General features: G+C 38.5%; 1 protein-coding gene across 5 annotated transcripts in view; it reads right to left on the bottom strand.

Annotated features, from left to right (window-relative positions):
• The window catches only part of LOC124711167 (protein piccolo-like), a 305,632-nt gene that overhangs the window by 30,278 nt on the left and 255,221 nt on the right, over window positions 1-20,133 (bottom strand). For 4 of the 5 annotated variants that reach the window (XM_047241087.1, XM_047241088.1, XM_047241091.1 and 1 more), the window contains 2 exons: window positions 17,951-18,117; window positions 3,365-3,495 (listed from right to left, as the gene is read on the bottom strand). In XM_047241087.1, the coding sequence (XP_047097043.1) occupies window positions 3,365-3,495; window positions 17,951-18,117 (298 nt within the window). The remainder of the gene's footprint in view (window positions 1-3,364; window positions 3,496-17,950; window positions 18,118-20,133) is intronic. The other variant, XM_047241089.1, reaches the window with a different exon arrangement.

Raw genomic sequence — 20,133 nt, 5'->3', positions numbered from 1 at the left:
TATGTGGCCTATCAGTTTCCATTTGCTTGTTCATACATGAAAATTTTGTGTCTTAGTACTGACCTTGGTACACTGCTATCTGTCCTCTTCCCTAATCTCTGAAAGTTTATTTCAAAGCTGCGGAAATACTCTGTATATATGGATGACAAAGCCAAGTTGCCCACATAGTGTAACAAATGCCAGTTTATCTGCATACTAACTGCTGGAAAAACCAATGAGAGTATAAAACTAATTAGAATGGTGCCATATATATATTTATATATGAGATATTTGTATATGTCCAGAAAATAACAAACCACATTTTTTTCTAAGCCATCAACATCAGCACTAATGCGAAACGAGATATACATTATTTGAAGTTTCCGGAAGGCCCACATAAATTTTATGTTTCCTCCGAGAGATAGCATAGCCGCAGCAGAGTTTCAAAATGACAACTGTACGTGACATATGTTATAAGCAGTGTGTCATCACTACATTTCTCAGTGTGGAAAAATAAACTGTTGGGAACTCTCACAAACATTTGTGTGCAGTTGAAACTGACAGAAGTACAGTCAATCGCTGGGCAAAGAGGCCATTCGATAGAACTCTGAGATTTGCAGTGCTCAGGGAGGAAATCCATGGCTGTTACACCTGATAATATGCAGCTAGTTGATAAGTTCATTCACAGTGCCAAAAACCAGTGAACACATCAACGAAACTCAAGAGGTGCTTCCAGTGACTTCAGCTCCAGAACAACCCAGGTGATTGATTGATTCAAAATGGTAATAGTTGATCTAACACAAGTTCAAAATATCACTAAACAGATTTCGACAAAGTTACACCATTCACCCTACAACGCTGATCTAACTCCCTCAGACTTTCACTTGCTTGGGTCATTAAAGGATGCCAGTCATGAAGAACACCTCAAGAATGATGAAGAAGTGATATGTGCAATAAAGAAATGGCTTGAAGACCAGAACAAGGAGTGATACCCACATGGCATACACATCCTTGTGCCTCGCTGGAGAAAGACAATAGAATGGGAAGGAAATTAGTGGAAAGATAGAGATTATAGAAGAAACATAATTCTTTCTTGTTTGTACATTTCACTGTGTTCAATAAATAATTGTTGAAAAAAAAAAACGTAGTGCATTACTTTCTCAGCAATCCTTGTAATTTATGTATTTCTTTGGGACTTTTCACTATTTGTTATATGTCACGCCACAACACAACAGGGGAAAAAAGACTGACCTTAGAAATATCAAGCACAGTATGGTAAACTGAATCATCACAATGAATACACAATAGTACAACAATGTTATTGTTGTTGTTGTTGTTGATGGACAATTCTAGTTATAAACCAGGCAGTATTTCATTTTTTAAAAAACTGTTATGACAATCAAGAGAAGTAGTTGACACTGTCTACTACCACAATCAATTTAAGAAGACACCTCTGGAAATGATACATCAAACTGCATGTAGAGGTGGCAGAACACACACATAAAAGACGACTGTAATTGTCAAGTTTTCGGAGCCAGTGACTCCTTTTTTCAGGCAGAAGAGCTTAAGGGGAAAGGAAGAGAGGTGAAGGAAAAGGACTGGAGAGGTGAAGGAAAAGAACTGGAGAGGTGAAGGAAAAGAACTGGAGAGAGGTGAAGGAAAAGGGATAGATTTCGGTCAAGTCACTCAGAACTGTGGGTCAGGAGGAACTTAGCATAATGAATGAGAAGGAAGGACTGATTGTTGGCAACCGCATCAGACGAAAACTTGAGAGCTTAAAGGTGGAAGACAGGGTAATATGTAGACAGGGATTACTGCTTAAATATCATGCATGAGTTAATAAGAGTGAAAAGCTAAATGCATTGTACGTAACAGAGGTGGGAGGGGAGCAGCGAAAAATAGACAGGAAAGACAATGAAAGTTGTAGAAAACTAAAATGGAGTGAATGATTTCCACCTTCTGAGTTCTGAGAAGCTGGTGTCTGGGAGAAGAATCCAGATGACACTTGTGGTGAAATAGGTGCTTGTAGAGCATGCTCTGCAACAGGATATTGTGAGTTTCCAGTATACACCCTCTGCCTATGCCCATTCATACTAATTGATAATTTGGTGGTAGTCATGCTAATGCAGAAGGCCGAACAGTGTTTACATATAACAGCTGTATATGATGTGTCGTTTCGCAGGTGAATCTCCCTTTGATAGTTTATGTTTTGCCAGTTACAAGACTGTTATAGGTGGTGGTAGGAGGGTTCATAGGGTAAGTCTTCCAGCAGGGACCGTCTTAAGAGTTAGTAGCCATTGGGTAGGGAGAAGGGTGCAGAAGGAGCGTAAGGTCTGACAAGAATATTGCGGAGATTGGAAGGGCAATGGAAAGCTATTCTAGATGTGGTAGGCAAAATTTCAGACAGAATGGATTTTATTTCAGGGCCTATGCACCCCCGTACCACCACCTATAACAGTCTTGTAACTGGAAAAACATACTATCAAAAGGAGAGCCACCTGCGAGACGACAAACGTCATATCAGATGTTATGTAAACACTGTTTGGCCTTCTACATTGGAGTGACTACCACCAAACTATCAATTAGAATAAATGGGCATAGGCAGAGGATGTATACTGGCAACTCACAATATCCTGTTGCAGAGCATGCTCTTCAACATGACAGTTGTGACCTCGGTGCCTGTTTCACCACATGTGCCATAAAGATTCTTCCCCTAGATATCAGATTCTCGGAACTCTGCTGGTGGGCACTAGTACTACAACATGTCTTTGGTTCTCACCACCCGTATGGCCTTAATTTACGTTACTTTCTTCCATCTCAGCATTTCTTCATTGTAACTACTCTTTGCTTCACTCCGTTTTAGTTTTCTACATCTTTCATTGTCTTTTCCGCCTATTTTTCAGTGCCCCCTCCCACTTCCGTTACGTACAATGCACTTCTTTTTTTAACTCTTACTAACTCATGCATGATGTTTACGCAGTAATCTCTATCTACATATTATCCTGTCTTCCACCTGTAAGCTCTCACATTTTCAAATCTTGTCCTATGCAGTCCCCAAAAATCAGTCTCCCCTCCTCATCCCATACAATAAGTCTCTCCTGACCCGCCGTTCTGGGTGACTTTCCCAAAATCTACCCCTTTTCCTAGACCTCTCCACTCCTTTTCCTTCACCCCTCTTCCTTCCCCTTCAACCCTCCTGTCTCAAGAAAGGAGCCATTGGCTCTAAAAGCTTGCCAATTACAACTGTCTTTTATTGTCTGCTCAGTTGGTGCTTGGTGAGTAAAATTTTTATCTATCGAATTAAACAATTTTGTCAATAATGGATTGCTTTTGTTGTTAAATTGCATATATAGGTATTGTAAGTATATAAGAGATAAAAACTTACTGTTTTATAGGCTCTCTTGTTGCTTTTGCAGAGTTTTTACTGTCTGATTTCTTACTAGGGTAAAAAGAATCAACAGAGGAATCTGCAAAAAGAGCATGTTTCACTGTTGCTGCTGGCTTAGAAGAAGCGTCCTGCAACAAATGAGAAAACATAACTGAGTGACAAAATACATTAACAACATTATAACCTAAATGTAGTAGCAATGTACACACGTCATAAAAAGTTTTGCATATGAGGGTTCCGGAACCTGTACAGAAAATTGGAAGAGAGATCAAGATAAACATCATTTCCACTCTTTTTATTGTTCATGAAAACAACACATTGCATGTCGTACCACCATACAGCGAGACCTTCAGAGGTGGTGGTCCAGATTGCTGTATACACCGGTACCTCTAATACCCAGTAGCACATCCTCTTGCATTGATGCACGCCTGTATCCACTGTGGGATACTATCCACAAGTTCATCAAGGCACTGTTGGTCCATATTGTCCCACTCCTGAACGGCGATTTGGCACAGATCCCTCAGAATGGTTGGAGTGTCACATCGTCCATAAACAGCCCTTTTCAATTTATCCCAGCCATGTTTGATAGGGTTCATGTCTGGAAAACATACTGGCCACTCTAGTCAAGCAATATTGTTATCCTGAAGGAAGTCATTCACAAGACGTGCGCGATGGAGACGCGAATTGTCGTCCATAAAGATGAATGCCTCGACAATATACTGCCAATATGGTTGCACTATCAGTCGGGGGATGGCGTTCACATATCATACAGCCGTTATGACACCTTCCATGACCACCAGCGGCATATGTTGGCCCACATCAGCCACGCCAAAACAGCAGGGAACCACCACCTTGCTGCACTTGCTGGACAGTGTGTCTAAGGCATTCAGCCTGACCAGATTGCCTCCAAACACGTCTGGTTGAGTGTATATGCGACACTCACGGTGAAGAGAACGTGATGCCAATCCTTAGCGGTCCATTCGGCATGTTGTTGGGCCCATCTGTACCGCGCTGCATGGTGTCGTTGAAAAAACGGACCTCGCCACTACTGCAGGAAAGTGCAATGTTTTTCATTTCATCTTTACTTCAAGTTTAACTTAGATTTCCAAATTCTTTGAAAGCAGTGCCTCTCAATCGCTACACTGACATGGGTGGTAAATGTGCATGCTGTCATACATTATTTACCATCAAGAGTCTACTTCGTGGACAATGAATTCTGGTTTCAAGTAAATGAATGCAATGGAATAGAAATGAAAATACCTAATACGAAAGGACCAGAAAAATTCACACTTTGTGATAAATGAGAATACAGATGACCCCTATGAACCATGGACCTTGCTATTGGTGAAGAGACTTGCGTGCCTCAGCAATATAAAGGTGCAACCACAACAAAAGGTTGTCTGCTGAGAGGCTAAATAAACATGTGGTTTCTTATGAGGGGCAGCAGCCTTTTCAGTAGTTACATGGGCAACAGTCTGGATGATTGACTGATCTGGACTTTTAACATCAACCAAAACGCCCTTGCACTGGTACTGCGAACGGCTGAAAGCAAGGGGAAACTACGGCCGTAATTTTTCCCGAGGGCATGCAGCTTTACTGTATGATTAAAGGATGATGGCGTCCTCTTGGGTAAAACATTCCGGAGGTAAAATAGTCCCCCATTCGGATCTCCGGGCAGGGACTACTCAAGAGGACGTTGTTATCAGGAGAAAGGAAACTGGCGTTCTGCGGATCGGAGCGTGGAATGTCAGATCCCATAATCGGGCAAGTAGGTTAGAAAATTTGAAAAGGGAAATGGATAGGTTAAAGTTAGATATAGTGGGAATTAGTGAAGTTCGGTGGCAGGAGGAACAAGATTTTTGGTCAGGTGAATACAGGGTTATAAATACAAAATCAAATAGGGGCAATGCAGCAGTAGGTTTTATAGGTTGGTTGGTTGTTTTGGGGAAGGAGACCAGACAGCGTGGTCATCGGTCTCATCGGATTAGGGAAGGAAGTCGGCCGTGCCCTTTCAGAGGAAGTAGGTTTTATAATAAGTAAGAAAATAGGAATGTGGGTAAGCTTCTATGAACAACGTGGTGAACACACAATTGTAGCCAAAATAGACTCAAAGCCAATACTCACCACAGTAGCACAAGTTTATACACCAACTAGTTCTGTAGATGAAGAGATTGAAGATATGTATGATAAGATGAAAGAAAATGTTCAGGTAGTTAAGGGAGACGAAAATTTAATTGTGATGGGGGAATGCAATTCGACAGTAGAAAAAGGAAGAGAAGATAAAATTGTAGTTGAATATGGACTGGAGAAAAGGAATGGAACAGGAAGCCGACTGGTACAATTTTGCACAGAGCACTGCCAACACTTAGTTTAAGAACCATGAAATAAGGTTGTACATATGGAAGAGACCTGGAGACACCTGCAGGTTTCAGAGTGATTATGTAATGGTAAGACAGAGGCTTTGGAAACAGATTTTAAATTGTAAGACATTTCCAGGATCAGAAGTGGCCTGACCACAATTTATTTCTTACGAACTGTAGATTAAAACTAAAGAAATTGCAAAAAGGTGGGGAATTAAGGATATAGGACTTGGATAAGCTGAAAGAACCAGAGGTGGCTGAATGTTTCAGAGGGAGCATTAGGCAAAACTGACAAGAACAGGGGAAAAGGACACAGCAGAAGATGAATGGGTAGATTTGAGAGATGAAATAGTGAAAGCAGCAGATAATCAAATAGGTGAAAAGACAACATGTAGTAGAAATTCTTGGGTAACACAGTAGGTATAAAACTTAATTAATGGAATGAGAAAGCATAAAAATGTATTTAATGAAGCAAATGAAATGGAATACAAACATCTAAAAAAATAATTGACAGTAAGTGCAAAATGACTAGCAAGACAAGTGTAAGGATTCATAAGCATATATCACTAAGGGAACGATAGATACCATCTAAAAGAAAATTAAAGTTGCCTTTGGAGAAAAGAGATGCCCCTGTATGAATATCAAGAACTCATATAGAAAACCATTCCTAAGCAAACAAGGGGAAGCCGAAAGGAAGAAGGAGTATATACAGGACCTATACACGGGAGATGTACTTAAGAGCAATATTATAGAAATGGAGGACAAAGCAGGTGAAATTGAGATGAGGGATACGATATTGCAAGAAAGAATTTGGCAGAGCACTGAAAGACCCAGTCCAACTACTTACAGCCTTGGGAGAGCCAGCCATGACAAAACTATTCCAGTTGGTATAAACAATGTACATGACAGGTGAAATACCTCACACTTCAAGAACAACATAATTCCAATTCCAAAGAAAGCAAGATTTAACAGAGCAGTGAAAGACCTAAGTCAAATTATATACAGCCTTGGGAGAGCCAATTGACAAAACTATTCTGTTTGGTGTACAAGATGTGTGACACAGGTTAGATTCCCTCAGACTTCAGGAGGGCATAATAATTCAAAGTCCAAGGAAAACAGTTGCCAACACGTGTGAATATTATTAAACTACCAGTTTAATAAGCCATGGTTGCAAAATACTAACATGAATTCTTTACAGATGAAGACTGGAAAAACTGGTAGAAGTTGACCTTGGGTACGGTCAGTTTGGATACTGGAGAGTAGGAATTAATGTCCATGGATAAGAAAGACACTGTAAGTATGTCAGAAACAGCAAAGAACTTTGATGAGAAGTTGAACAGAATGGTCAGAGTCTTTACATGAGGATATAAGATGAACATAACAAAAACATAACAAGAATAACAGAATGTAGTCGAACTAAATCAAGTAATGCTGAGGGAATCAGATTAGGAAATGAGATGCTAAAATTAGTAGAGTACATCTGCTATTTGGGCAGCAAAGTAACTGCTGATGGCTGAAATAGAGAGGAGGTGAAACGTAGATTGCCAATGGCAAGTAAAGCATTTCCGAAGAAGAGAAATTTGTTAACATCCAAGTGTCAGGGAATCTTTTATGAAAGTATTGGTATGCAGTGTATCCATGTATGGAAATGAAACATGGACAATAAACAGTTTAGCCAATATGAGAATAGAAGCTTTTGAACTGTGGTGCTCCAGAAGAATGTTGAAGATTAGATGGGTAGTTGCATAACTAATGAGGAGGAACTTAATATAATTAGGAAGAAAAGAAACTTGTGGTACAACCTGACTAGAAGAAGGGACTGGTTGATACAACACATTCTGAGAAATCAAAGGATCAACAATTTAATACTGGAGGAAAAGATGAGGGGATAAAAATCATAGAGGAAGACTAAGAGGTGACTGCAGTAAGCAGATTCTAGGATGTAGAATGTAGTAGTTATACAGAGATGAGAGGCTTGCATGGGACAGTAACTGCCTAACAGATGCTACTTCATAGCAAATTATACCCAGTTGAGCCAGTTTTCATTTACTGATACTTATATCCTGCTGGAATTGCCCAAGTCCCTAAACTGCGCAATGGACATGAATGGATGCAGGTGATCAGACAGGATGCTTACGTATGTGTCACCTGTTGGAGTCATATCTAGACGTATCAGGGGTCCCACATCAATCCAACTGCACAGTCCCTACACCATTACAGAGCATCCACCAGCTTAAACAGTCCCCTGCTGAGATGCAGTGTCCACGGATTCATGAGGTTGTCTCCATATCTACACGTCCATCTGCTCAATGCAATTTGAAATGAGACTCGTCCAACCAGGCAACATGTTTCCAGTCATCAACAATCCGATGTCGGTGTTGACGGGTCCAGGCGAGGCATAGATTTTTGTGATGTGCAGTCATCAAGGGTACACGACTGGGCCTTCGGCTCCGAAGGCCCATATCAATGATGGTTCGTCAAAAGGTTTGCACATTGGCACTTGTTGATGGCCCAGCATTGAAATCTGGAGCAATTTGCAGAATGGTTGCACTTCTGTGACACTGAATGATTCTCTTCAGTCGTCGTTGCTTCCGTTCATGCAAGATCTGTTTCCGGCCAAACCGAAGTCGGAGATTTGATGTTTTACTGGATTCTGATATTCACGGTACGCTTGTGAAATGGTCATACGGGAAAATCCCCACCTTATCACTACCTTGGAGATGCTGTGTCCCATTACTACTGTGCCGACTATTACACCATGTTCAAACTCACTTAAATCTTGATAACCTGCAGTAAACAATATAACAAATGCACCTGACACTTTTAGTCTTATATAGGCGTTGCTGACCACAGCACTGTATTCTGCATGTTTACTTATCTCTGTATTTGAATACGCATGCCTATATCAGTTTCTTTGGTGCTTCAGTGTATTTCATATTGTATGTCCTGGACCTTGCCGTTGGTGGTGAGGCTTCCGTGCCTCAGCGATACAGATAGCCGTACTGTAGGTGCAACCACAATGGAGGAGTATCTGTTGAGAGGCCAGAAAAACGTGTGGTTCCTGAAGAGGGGCAGCAGCCTTTTCAGTAGTTGCAGGGTTAACAGTCTGGATGATTGACTGATCTGGCCTTGTAACACTAACCAAAATGGCCTTGCTGTGCTGGTACTGCGAACAGCTGAAAGCAAGGGGAAACTACGGCCGTAATTTTTCCCGAGGGCATGCAGCTTTACTGTATGGTTAAATGATGATGGCGTCCTCTTGGGTAAAACATTCCGGAGGTAAAATAGTCCCCGATTCGGATCTCGGGGCGGGGACTACTCGAGAGGATGTCGTTATCAGGAGAAAGAAAACTGGCATTCTACGGATTGGAGCGTGGAATGTCAGATCCCTTAATCGGGCAGGTAGGTTAGAAAATTTAAAAAGGGAAATGGATAGGTTAAAGTTAGATGTAGTGGGAATTAGTGAAGTTCGGTGGCAGGAGGAACAAGACTTCTGGTCAGGTGACTACAGGGTTATAAACACATAATCAAATAGGGGTAATGCAGGAGTAGGTTTAATAATGAATAGGAAAATAGGAATGCGGGTAAGCTACTACAAACAGCATAGTGAATGCATTTTTGTGGCCAAGATAGATACAAAGCCCACACCTACCACAGTAGTACAAGTTTATATGCCAACTAGCTCTGCAGATGGCGAAGAAATTGAAGAAATGTATGATGAAATAAAAGAAATTATTCAGATACTGAAGGGAGATGAAAATTTAATAGTCATGAGCGACTGGAATTCGTCAGTAGGAAAAGGGAGAGAAGGAAACGTAGTAGGTGAATATGGATTGGGGGTAAGAAACGAAAGAGGAAGCCGCCTGGTAGAATTTTGCACAGAGCACAACCTAATCATAGCTAACAGTTAGTTCAAGAATCATAACAGAAGATAGTATACATGGAAGAAGCCTGGAGATACTGACAGGTTTCAGATAGATTATATAATGGTAAGACAGATTTAGGAACCAGGTTTTAAATTGTAAGACATTTCCAAGGGCAGATGTGGATTCTGACCACAATCTATTGGTTATGAACTGTAGATTAAAACTGAAGAAACTGCAAAAAGGTGGGAGTTTAAGGAGATGAGACCTGGGTAAATTGACTAAACCAGAGGTTGTACAGAGTTTCAGGGAGAGCATAAGGGAACAACTGACAAGAATGGGGGAAAGAAATACAGTAGAAGAAGAATGGGTAGCTTTGAGGGATGAAGTAGTGAAGGAAGCAGAGGATCAAGTAGGTAAAAGGACAAGAGCTAGTAGAAATCCTTGGGTAACAGAAGAAATATTGAATTTAATTGATAAAAGGAGATCAGATTGGATTCCATAGAAATATTGGAACACCTGAGGCAATACTGACCCTACGACTTATCTTAGAAGCTAGATTAAGGAAATGCAAACCTACGTTTCTAGCATTTGTAGACTTAAGAGAAAGCTTTTGACAATGTTGACTGGAATACTCTCATTCTAATTCTGAAGGTGGTAGGGGTAAAATTCAGTGAGCGAAAGGCTATTTACAATTTGTACAGAAAGCAGATGGCAGTTATAAGAGTCGAGGGGCATGAAAGGGAAGCAGTGGTTGGGAAGGGAGTGAGACAGGGTTGTAGCCTCTCCCCGATGTTATTCAATCTGTATATTGAGCAAGCAGTAAAGGAAACAAAAGAAAAATTCGGAGTAGGTATTAAAATCCATGGAGAAGAAATAAAAACTAAGGTTCGCCGATGACATTGTAATTCTGTCAGAGACAGCAAAGGACCTGGAAGAGCAGTTGAACGGAATGGACAGTGTCTTGATAGGAGGATATAAGATGAACATCAACAAAAGCAAAACGAGGATAATGGAATGTAGTCAAATTAAGTCAGGTGATGCTGAGGGAATTAGATTAGGAAATGAGACACTTAAAGTAGTAAAGGAGTTTTGCTATTTGGGGAGCAAAATAACTGATGACGGTCGAAGTAGAGAGGATATAAAATGTAGACTGGCAATGGCAAGAAAAGCGTTTCTGAAGAAGAGAAATTTGTTAACATCGAGTATAGATTTAAGTGTCAGGAAGTCGTTTCTGAAAGTATTTGTATGGAGTGTAGCCATGTATGGAAGTGAAACATGGACGATAAATAGTTTGGACAAGAAGAGAATAGAAGCTTTTGAAATGTGGTGCTACAGAAGAATGCTGAAGATTAGATGGGTAGATCACATAACTAATGAGGAAGTATTAAATAGGATTGGGGAGAAGAGAAGTTTGTGGCACAACTTGACTAGAAGAAGGGATCGATTGGTAGGACATGTTCTGAGGCATCATCAAGGGATCACCACTTTAGTAATGGAGGGCAGCGTGGAGGGTAAAAATCGTAGAGGGAGACAAAGAGATGAATACACTAAGCAGATTCAGAAGGATGTAGGTTGCAGTAGGTACTGGGAGATGAAGAAGCTTGCACAGGATAGGGTAGCATGGAGAGCTGCATCAAACCAGTCTCAGGACTGAAGACCACAACAACAACAACAAATCATTTGGCGAAGCCTAATGGAAAGGTAATATGTGTAAGAATGCCTCACCAACTATGGGCAGTTGAATTATCTGTAAGGTACATGCCGTGATGCAGCATAGTACTCGGCCCGTGGAATCTAGCATCTCAGAACAAAGAAACACGTACATTTGGCTGCTAACTAAAGTTCATTAGTTGACATAATGTGAGCACTTACAATGGCAGTTTTAGGTGGTGCGGGTTTTGGAAGGTGGCTACGGCAAATACTGGTAGATGTCACACACCAACTTCCCCCCCCCCCCACCCTCCACCCCGTTTACGATACTGCAAGCTTCAGCAAAAAGTTGTGAGGATGCCATTACCAAATGCTTTGTGTTGTGCATTGATTTCGTTTCTTATTTTCAAATGAGTGAAGAAACTAATCCTGATCCGTCAGAGTTGAATTACACTCTCACAACACCAGAAAGGGTAGCATCCATCAATACTCCTTACAAAGAAATGCAGAACACTGGTGTAGGTTGGCTGCCTTGGAACTGACAGGTAGGGTTTGTTTTCCCACACTGCTCCTCTCTTTCTGGTGATTAAAATTCTAGATTATTTATGCTCCTAGCTGAGTTTATAGTGCCAGCACTCCGCACTACAGCGATCAGAAAACAAAACCTGTCAATGTCTTTCAATCACACTGAAATCCTTCCTCTAACATGTGAGCAGAGTTATTTTTGGTTCAACTTCTACACTAAGTGCCCTGTCTGTTTTGTGTAAACACTGTTCAGATAGAACAGTGTTAAGTATGGGTTGCACAACTATGAATGCCCACAAAAGGTTGAAATTAATATTCTGCTAGATTTTTTAATTATCAAATTGGATGGGAAAAGAAGAATAATGTCGAGAAACACCTTATATCAGAGAAGAAATCAGTACAATGTAGGAGAAAATGCTGCTGCTTCTCAACAGAAACAATGATTTGTTGAAAGCTTAAATTGAGCCAAAACAAGAAAACAACAACTCGGAAAAAGTTGTTGAAGTTTTTGCAAAAGCAAACATTCCACCCAAAAAGTCCCCAATCATCACTTTTTTTAATAGTCAGTTTTAAAGCACTAAGGCTCTATCTTCAAGCATCTACTGTGACAACCCTATAAATTTGAACATCTAATTGCACGCATTTAACGCGCGCACGCACGCACGCACACACACACACACACACACACACACACACACACGCACGCACACACACCTATCACATACTTTCACAAACTGGCTCCATTCCGTTTTGTGCGCGGTTCCCCAACCTACACACAGGAAGCGAAAATACAGTTTCTTCAGCAACTGTTAATAGCATCCATAAAGCAAAGCCTGACAAAAATGATAATGCAAAATCAAACATCACAAGCCATATCCCAAGAGAAAGTGAGAAAAATACTGTACTAAATTCAGACAGCGATATTGTTGAACACCGAAGTGTTAGTACGGTGGACGGCAGTGTGACAAAAAAAAAATGTAAAACTGGACAGAAATTTCAGAAACAGTATAGTAACGAATGGCCATATTTAGTAAAATTAAATAAATCAGACCAACATGTGTTTTGTACAGTGTCTTCACAAAGACATTTCTATAAAACATGCTAGTCATGATGATTGCTGTCATATTCTGTCGAAGTACATGTAGACCTAGGAAGCCTAAAGTCTTCAAAAGCATCATTGTCATCATTTGTAATAAAAGATTGTGAGGAAGACTGTCACAAATGCTGAAATGCTTTTTAGTTCATTTATTGTTGAACATGACCTACCAATTTCTTGTGCAGATCGTAGTTCACAGCCACTATCAAAAAGTTTCCTGATTCTCAGTTTGCTAAAAAATACAATTGTGGAAGAACTAAAAACAACTGCAGTTATAAATTCTTTGCCAGAATGATGTAGTAAAATACTTAAAAGAAAACCCCCTTTTCTCTTGCAACTGATGATAGCACAGACGTTAAAGATGTGAAACTATATCCAATTGTCGAACTTAATTTGATGTTATAAAGAAAAAGATGTGCGCCACAATACTATCCTTGCTGGAATCAAGTTTAAATACTGGTGAAGGAATTTTTAATCTCTTGAGTGGTGAACAGCTAAGAAAAGGAACTCCCTGGAAAACTGTATTTCATTTGCATATGATAATGCAAATACAATGGAGGTACATATAAAATGAAATGCTGCTTTTTTAAAGAAAAGTCAAACACACTTAAGAATTCGATCTTTTTCTTGGCACCAGCTTCATTTTGCTGCACACAAAGTGTGAGAACCCTACAATACTTTGATGCTGAAGAACTCATAATGGGCATTTCTCTATTTTCTCCAAAAGAGTTCAAAAAGAGAGTCTACTCTGTCAAAATCTATATGGCACTAAAGCTCTGCTCCAATCAACAGAAAGAATAACTGAACAGTGTTAACTACGAAAATTTTTCAAAAATGTAAACAACTCTCACTTATCTAGCGTGCACCCTACCCTAAATGATCCAGTAACGAGGCTAAATCTTCTTTTCTTGCATAATACTCTCTTGTTATTTACCAAAGCAAATGTATTCCTTCAGAAAGAAGAGCCAGTAATTCACAGTCTTCATAGGACACTAAATAACTTGTTTACAGATTTGATTGTGAGATTTATCAAACAACACATTAAAAAGTTTAACCATTTATCTTCAGGAAGAGCATGTTGCCAAAATAATTTTTCAAAGCATCAGATTTAGGTTGCGAAGAGTGCAACAAGATTATCACTCAAGAGAAAATTAATTCTCAGTCACCAGTCAAAATCCTGTATTATACCAGTAGAGACAGATCCAAGAAGAAAAGGCAGTGGATGAGAAAAATATTTTTGTAGAATACATTGAACATAACCTAACCTAAATTACAAAGATATTAAATTAAATTAACTGAACCTCTAACAGTACTTATTAAAGAAAAAATTCAGAACCTCTCATCTCATGATGTATGTTGATTTTGTTAACACATAACATGTATTGATTTTACAGTATTTGTAAATTACAGAAATTTTTCTAAAATGCCTTTATATTTACTAAACTGATTTTTAGTTAACCTGATTTTTCATTTGCAATTGTTTTAATTGCTACAAAATCATCTTTATTTAGAGCCTGAAAGTGATATATAGCGTTTAAAGGTCTAAAACAACTCTAATTTTTTAAATTTTGCAATTAAATCACTCCAGGTAAACGCCGGGATGGTTCCTTTGAAAGAGCATGGCCAATTTCCTTAAGCATCCTTGACACAACCCATCTCTAAATGACCTCAATGTCGACGATCAGATGTTAAACATTACACCCCCCCCCCCCCCCCCCCTCCTCTTCCACTAAAATTTTCTAAAGGAGAGCCTGTGAACCCACATCCATATTTGACATGTGATTACTGACAGCCACTTCTCAGTTATGTGAAATGTGAAACTATTGTGTCACCTATGGGACCTAATCTGGCAAAAAAATAATTTTAAGTGATTTCATATTAATTTCTTGAAGGTGGCTGAGCAAAAGCATGATACATTAATATTATTCAACACTTAAAATGTAACCTGAGTTGTAAATTTTCCTTCAAGAACTGTCCAAGCCAAAAGCACCTAAATGCATAACTGTTATGTATGTTAGAATGTAGTCACAATGTTAATGTTCATCTAGGTTTAAAGGGGTTCTAAAACCATTATGACCAGTTAGCCACAATACAAAACATAAGAACTCAAAAATAACTGTTACTATGAAAACAGAAAAATAATTTAGTTCATAGCAAACAACTTTACAAGAAACATGCTAAATTTTAGTTGTCATGAGTTACACAAGCCAATGGATGTAAATTCTAAATTTAGTTCACTTCTAAGTAAAATTCTAACTTTAACAGCTGTTTTCCAATAAACACTAAAGAATGATGCCAACGATATCAAAGGCACTGGAGTAGCTTGCAGCAGGGCACAGTTGTGCACTGTTGATCAGACCACAGAAACTTTTTCTTTACTGACTGGAGTTTTGTCAATAAAAAAGCTTTCATCTTATGTCAAAAAGATATCATTTTAAGAACAAAATCAAAACAATATGAAGAACAGGCAGAAGAGTAACCGGGAAGTCTATCAAGGAACAAAATGTTCTAATATTCAAAAATGATCACCAAGGGGCCATGACAACAATCACAAAACATGCCTTTTTAATAATCACTTCCTAAACACAAGAGAAGAAGTCTGTACCGTCAACTCATGATGAAAAAGGTACTGTAATATATGTGAAAATCACCATCACAAGCATCCAATAAGTTTACTGTAACTTCTTCCAGGATCATCAGAGAAATAATGAACTCTACAAAAATCAAAAATTCTTGTGTGGCTAAAAGAGATTTCAACCAAAATATTATATTAAAAGCATGTTGCTACAATACTGGAATTCTGCTCAACCACATTTGTAATCCAACATTTTCACAAAGTACATGAAATGTATTCATAGTTGTGAATATGGACATTCATCAGCTGCATAACGGAATGACGACAATGAAAATTTGTGCTGGACCTGGACTCGAACCCTAATTTCCCGCTTATTGCAAGTGGTCGCCTTACTATAAGGCTATCCGAGCATGACTCATGGCCAGACCCAAACTTCCAAATGTCATAAACCATTTATCTACAACCATCTATCACCCATAATGTATATTCCCGTACAGGCGAGACATTTGAATGTTGACGATATATGGAAGTTTGAGCCTGACCATGAATTGTGCTCGCGCAGGCTAATGGTAAGGTGGACATTCAAGGTAAGTAGGAAATTCAGGTTCAAGTTCCAGTCCGGGCCACATTTTTACTCTTGTTATTTCATTATGCAGCTGATGAGTGTCCATTTCACAACTGGAAATACGTTTCATGATTTTCATAATGCCTGTAGTTGTCGCAGTGCGGAACATTGCATTGTAATTTGGAATAACACAGGCACTGCAATATCGTACTTTCACAAATTATCCTTCCAGACATGTGTCACTGTTGGAACTATTTAAGAAAGGTGTTGGGGCAGATATTAATACATACTGATTTGATTTGCTATTAACTTACTTTTCAAATTTTTTGGAATCAGTAATAAAACTGACAAATGCTCAAGCTTATCTACAAATATGAGGTTCTGCATCAGTCACACTTTGGATTCCAGAAGAACATCTCCACTGTATGTGCCACATACCACCTCACTGATCACCTATTAAAATAAGCAGTGTCTCCATTATGTCTTTTGAGTGCTAGTCCCAGAAGTTACAAGAGGAATCTGTGATGTTTGAAAGGCAGGAGGTGAGGTATTGGAGGAAGTAAAGCTGTGTTGGTAGGGCACTTGCCCACCAAAGGCAAAGCTCTCTGATTGGAGTCCCAGTCTTGCACACTGTTTTAATCTGTCAGGAAATTTTATCCATTAAAATATCTTAACGACCTATATCCACCTACCAGGATTTTTGTGATATGTTTTAATGTATTCAACTGTGCAAATAACACCTTTCTGAAGAAATATAAAGCTTATGCCTATCAAAGAACAAAGATTTTATTTTATGCATTAGATACGGTTGAATGAAGCAACTGTAAAAGCAATGCTGTCAGTCACTTTTTTTTAGTTATTCCTTGCACAATGTATTTCAGGAAATTATTTCCACTTTCCAGGTTGTTTTTTGTGAACTCTATTTTAATCTCCCGTAAATGTGTGTCCAGTACCATAATCACTGTGTCACCTCACTTAAATTCATCGGAGGACAGAATGTGGAAGTGAGAGGTAGAATTTTTTTAAAGAGGTTGTCAACTTTATATTGTGACTATTTTAATTTACCTCGTTACCTAACACCTTCAAGTCAAGATCACAATTTATTATTATTATTATTACTGATTACTATTTTGGCTAAGGTTGTTAGCTAGCTTCTGATCACTTTTTCCCCCCTGTGCACATCACCAAATGATGGGAAACATCACAAATTTTCTGTGAGCTATATAGGTAAGTCTCATTGTTCAACTCGACAAAGCATTAATGTAATATCACCAGAGACAGAGAGATCATCGCGCCCACTGTATGATATTATTATATCAGATAATCCCACACGTGCAGAGTGAGATTACGATTAAAAGATTACATTTCTCTATAAATGGAGCACCAGAAAACAATACATACTTTTTGACTCAGTTATACGAGGTTCTTGTATCTAGTGTGCAATTATTATATTACACAGACTACACTTGTGTAGTGGTAACATCACTGCTTATAGAATTAGTTACACCCAACACATAGCATTGGTAAACAACAAGAAAAATGCTTGTATCATAGCAGCCAGTGTTATTACATGAAAATAAGAATCAATAACTTCCTGCAATGTTTGAATGACCTGAAAAATGTCAGTGGCCACAATAAAACCAATTTTGGAAAAAATTTTAGGAAATTTGCTTATCTTCCTATTAACACCAAAGCAAATGGCTGATGCATTTCATGAAAAACCGTGCAAAATTCAGAAATTCTTGAAATATCTCATAAAAGATAGGGCAATACTTCATTTACCATAGTATAAATTTGTTTTAAAACTATGCTCTATTTCACTTCATATGTGTAGATGAAACTGTTTAAGGTGAACAAGACATTTTAACATAATATTTTATAAATTTTTGAACATGAAAGCCGCAACATACTAATTTGGCAAACAAGGAATAAAAACTGAATCCAACCTCATCTTCCTCACTGCTGCTCCGAACAATATCATCATCTTCACCTTCAGCTTCATCTCGATCTGAACAATCATCTTCCGGCGACTCCAACGTAATGGTGGTTGTCGCAACTTTTACAGGTGTAATAGTTGTGCATCCTATCTGTACACTCTTTCCTGCTTCTTCTACTGTAAAGGGTAGATTGTGTCAAGTTTTATTCCTCCTCTCATACTACTCAAAAAGCAGAAGAAACTAAGAGAATTATTTATTAATACACAAAATGCAACAGCACTAATTACATTAGTAGCAACAGTAATAGTGACAGTGATAATGGAATCTATATAGTACAGAATAATAATTACATTATTTTTAATCTATTCATTAAAAATTAGAAGAAAACAATATATTAATCAGTAACTACTTTGACACTGGAATACAAATCTGCAAAGAACGAAACAAGGTTACAGCAGAATCTGAGTGTTAACTTTTATAGAAATTAAGTTCTCTCCAAAAGTAAAGATTTATCTGAACAGAAGTGTAAAAATCTATTTACACATTATTCATGGAAATTTTACATTATTGGTTCTATAGAAATGTTGCTGTAGAAGCAGGTTTACTTTATTTTTTTTATTTGATCTACACTTAAAATGCATCTCCAAAGTCACTCATCAAACCATTTCTACAAGCATTTTTTGGGCAGCTGAGCACATAATTCTGTATGCATGGTTTTTTTCATTTGAGGAAACCAGTTTCCCTTGTCAATTCTTATTTGAGGAGGAGAAAATGTTGCACAGAATAGGATCAGGGGTACACGGACGGAGGACTTTCAAGGACACCTAAGTAGTCAAAAACATATATTTGTAAGATGTACTGATGAAGATTTGTAAGTTGTACTACTGTTCAGTTGATATGCTCTATACAGGTTTTGGACACATTAACTACTTTGTACACTACTTTTCGAGCAAGTACCTGTCAAGTTAAAACAAGTGGCTAATGAATTATTGTTTATTGTTCATTGGGGCAGTCAGATGATATCCAACATTTCCCACACACACACTCGTGTTGGTGTGAAATACTGTCTCATTATATTCAATAACTGAAGACCTGAGAGTTGAATGCATTTTTTGTATTGAGTAACTACAGTCACTAAGTGGTCTGTTATTTGTGTTGATTGTTGGGAAGCATCACAAAATGAAAGTTAAGACAAAGATGGTTGTAAAATGAAACACAGATATGATGAGAGTCTCACTATGTTAGCAGGCTTGGTATTCATCTTTTCTTTTGAGTATGAAGCTGATGAAGATTTGGTGACAGAAACCAAAGCTGGATCTCTTCATGTGAGGCAAATGTAGGGTATCTTATTTATGAAACTTCTACTTATACCCCACAGTGCATTTAGCGAGTTCATTTGAAGATTACAAGAGATCACAACCAAGAAACCAAATTACAAAGAAAAAGGCTCCTTTTACTGTCCTCTAAAAAATCAAAGGCAAGAAACGATGATTTCTTGAAACACAGGCAGGAGTGCATTCTTATTTTACTTAAAGTACCTCAGTTCATACAGTATGATCTGTTGAGACTTTCATGAGTGAAATGTGCATTTAATTCATTTCAACAGCTACTTTTTTATTAAATAATTTCTATTACTATGTATGTTGTACTAAGTAATGTGAAGGCAGGAAGAAGATAAATATTCAGAGAAAAATTGCTTCGAGTATGAGATGAACTTTGAGAAACAGCACTAAACCAAATGTACTTATAATCGCACTACATGGTTAGTCAAACAAGCAACAATTGGACCTTGAGGATACTCCCCATTTTGTACACTGTGCTTGCTTAGGCAACACAGTTTTGCTAACTACAAAGTGAAAATGCTAAATTTATAGTATTAAGTACTACATGACTTGAGGTAGGCCTTCAGAGTGAATTATTTCGTACTACATTTCACTGTTAGATCATCAGTCCTTTCTTCCTTGAACAGGCAGGTCTACATGACTGTACATCAGAGATGGTCTACTTAAAAAAAAACAGGGGAAGATAAACCACAAGGTCTACCAAAGGTCAATGAAGGCTAGATAAGGGACAATATGAAGAAAATGGGACACGGGAAGGAAGTCAGGCAGGAGAGTGCAACGAGGGGACATATACCCCCCGAACCCTTCCACTCATCAGAGGTACCCCACTCAGAAATTGCCACGGAAAGA

Source organism: Schistocerca piceifrons, chromosome 8, assembly GCF_021461385.2.
Source record: "Schistocerca piceifrons isolate TAMUIC-IGC-003096 chromosome 8, iqSchPice1.1, whole genome shotgun sequence".
In the NCBI taxonomy this organism is placed as follows: Eukaryota; Metazoa; Arthropoda; class Insecta; order Orthoptera; family Acrididae; genus Schistocerca; species Schistocerca piceifrons.
The sequence above is the reverse complement of the archived record's forward strand: the minus strand, read 5'-3'. Positions and strand labels throughout refer to the sequence as shown.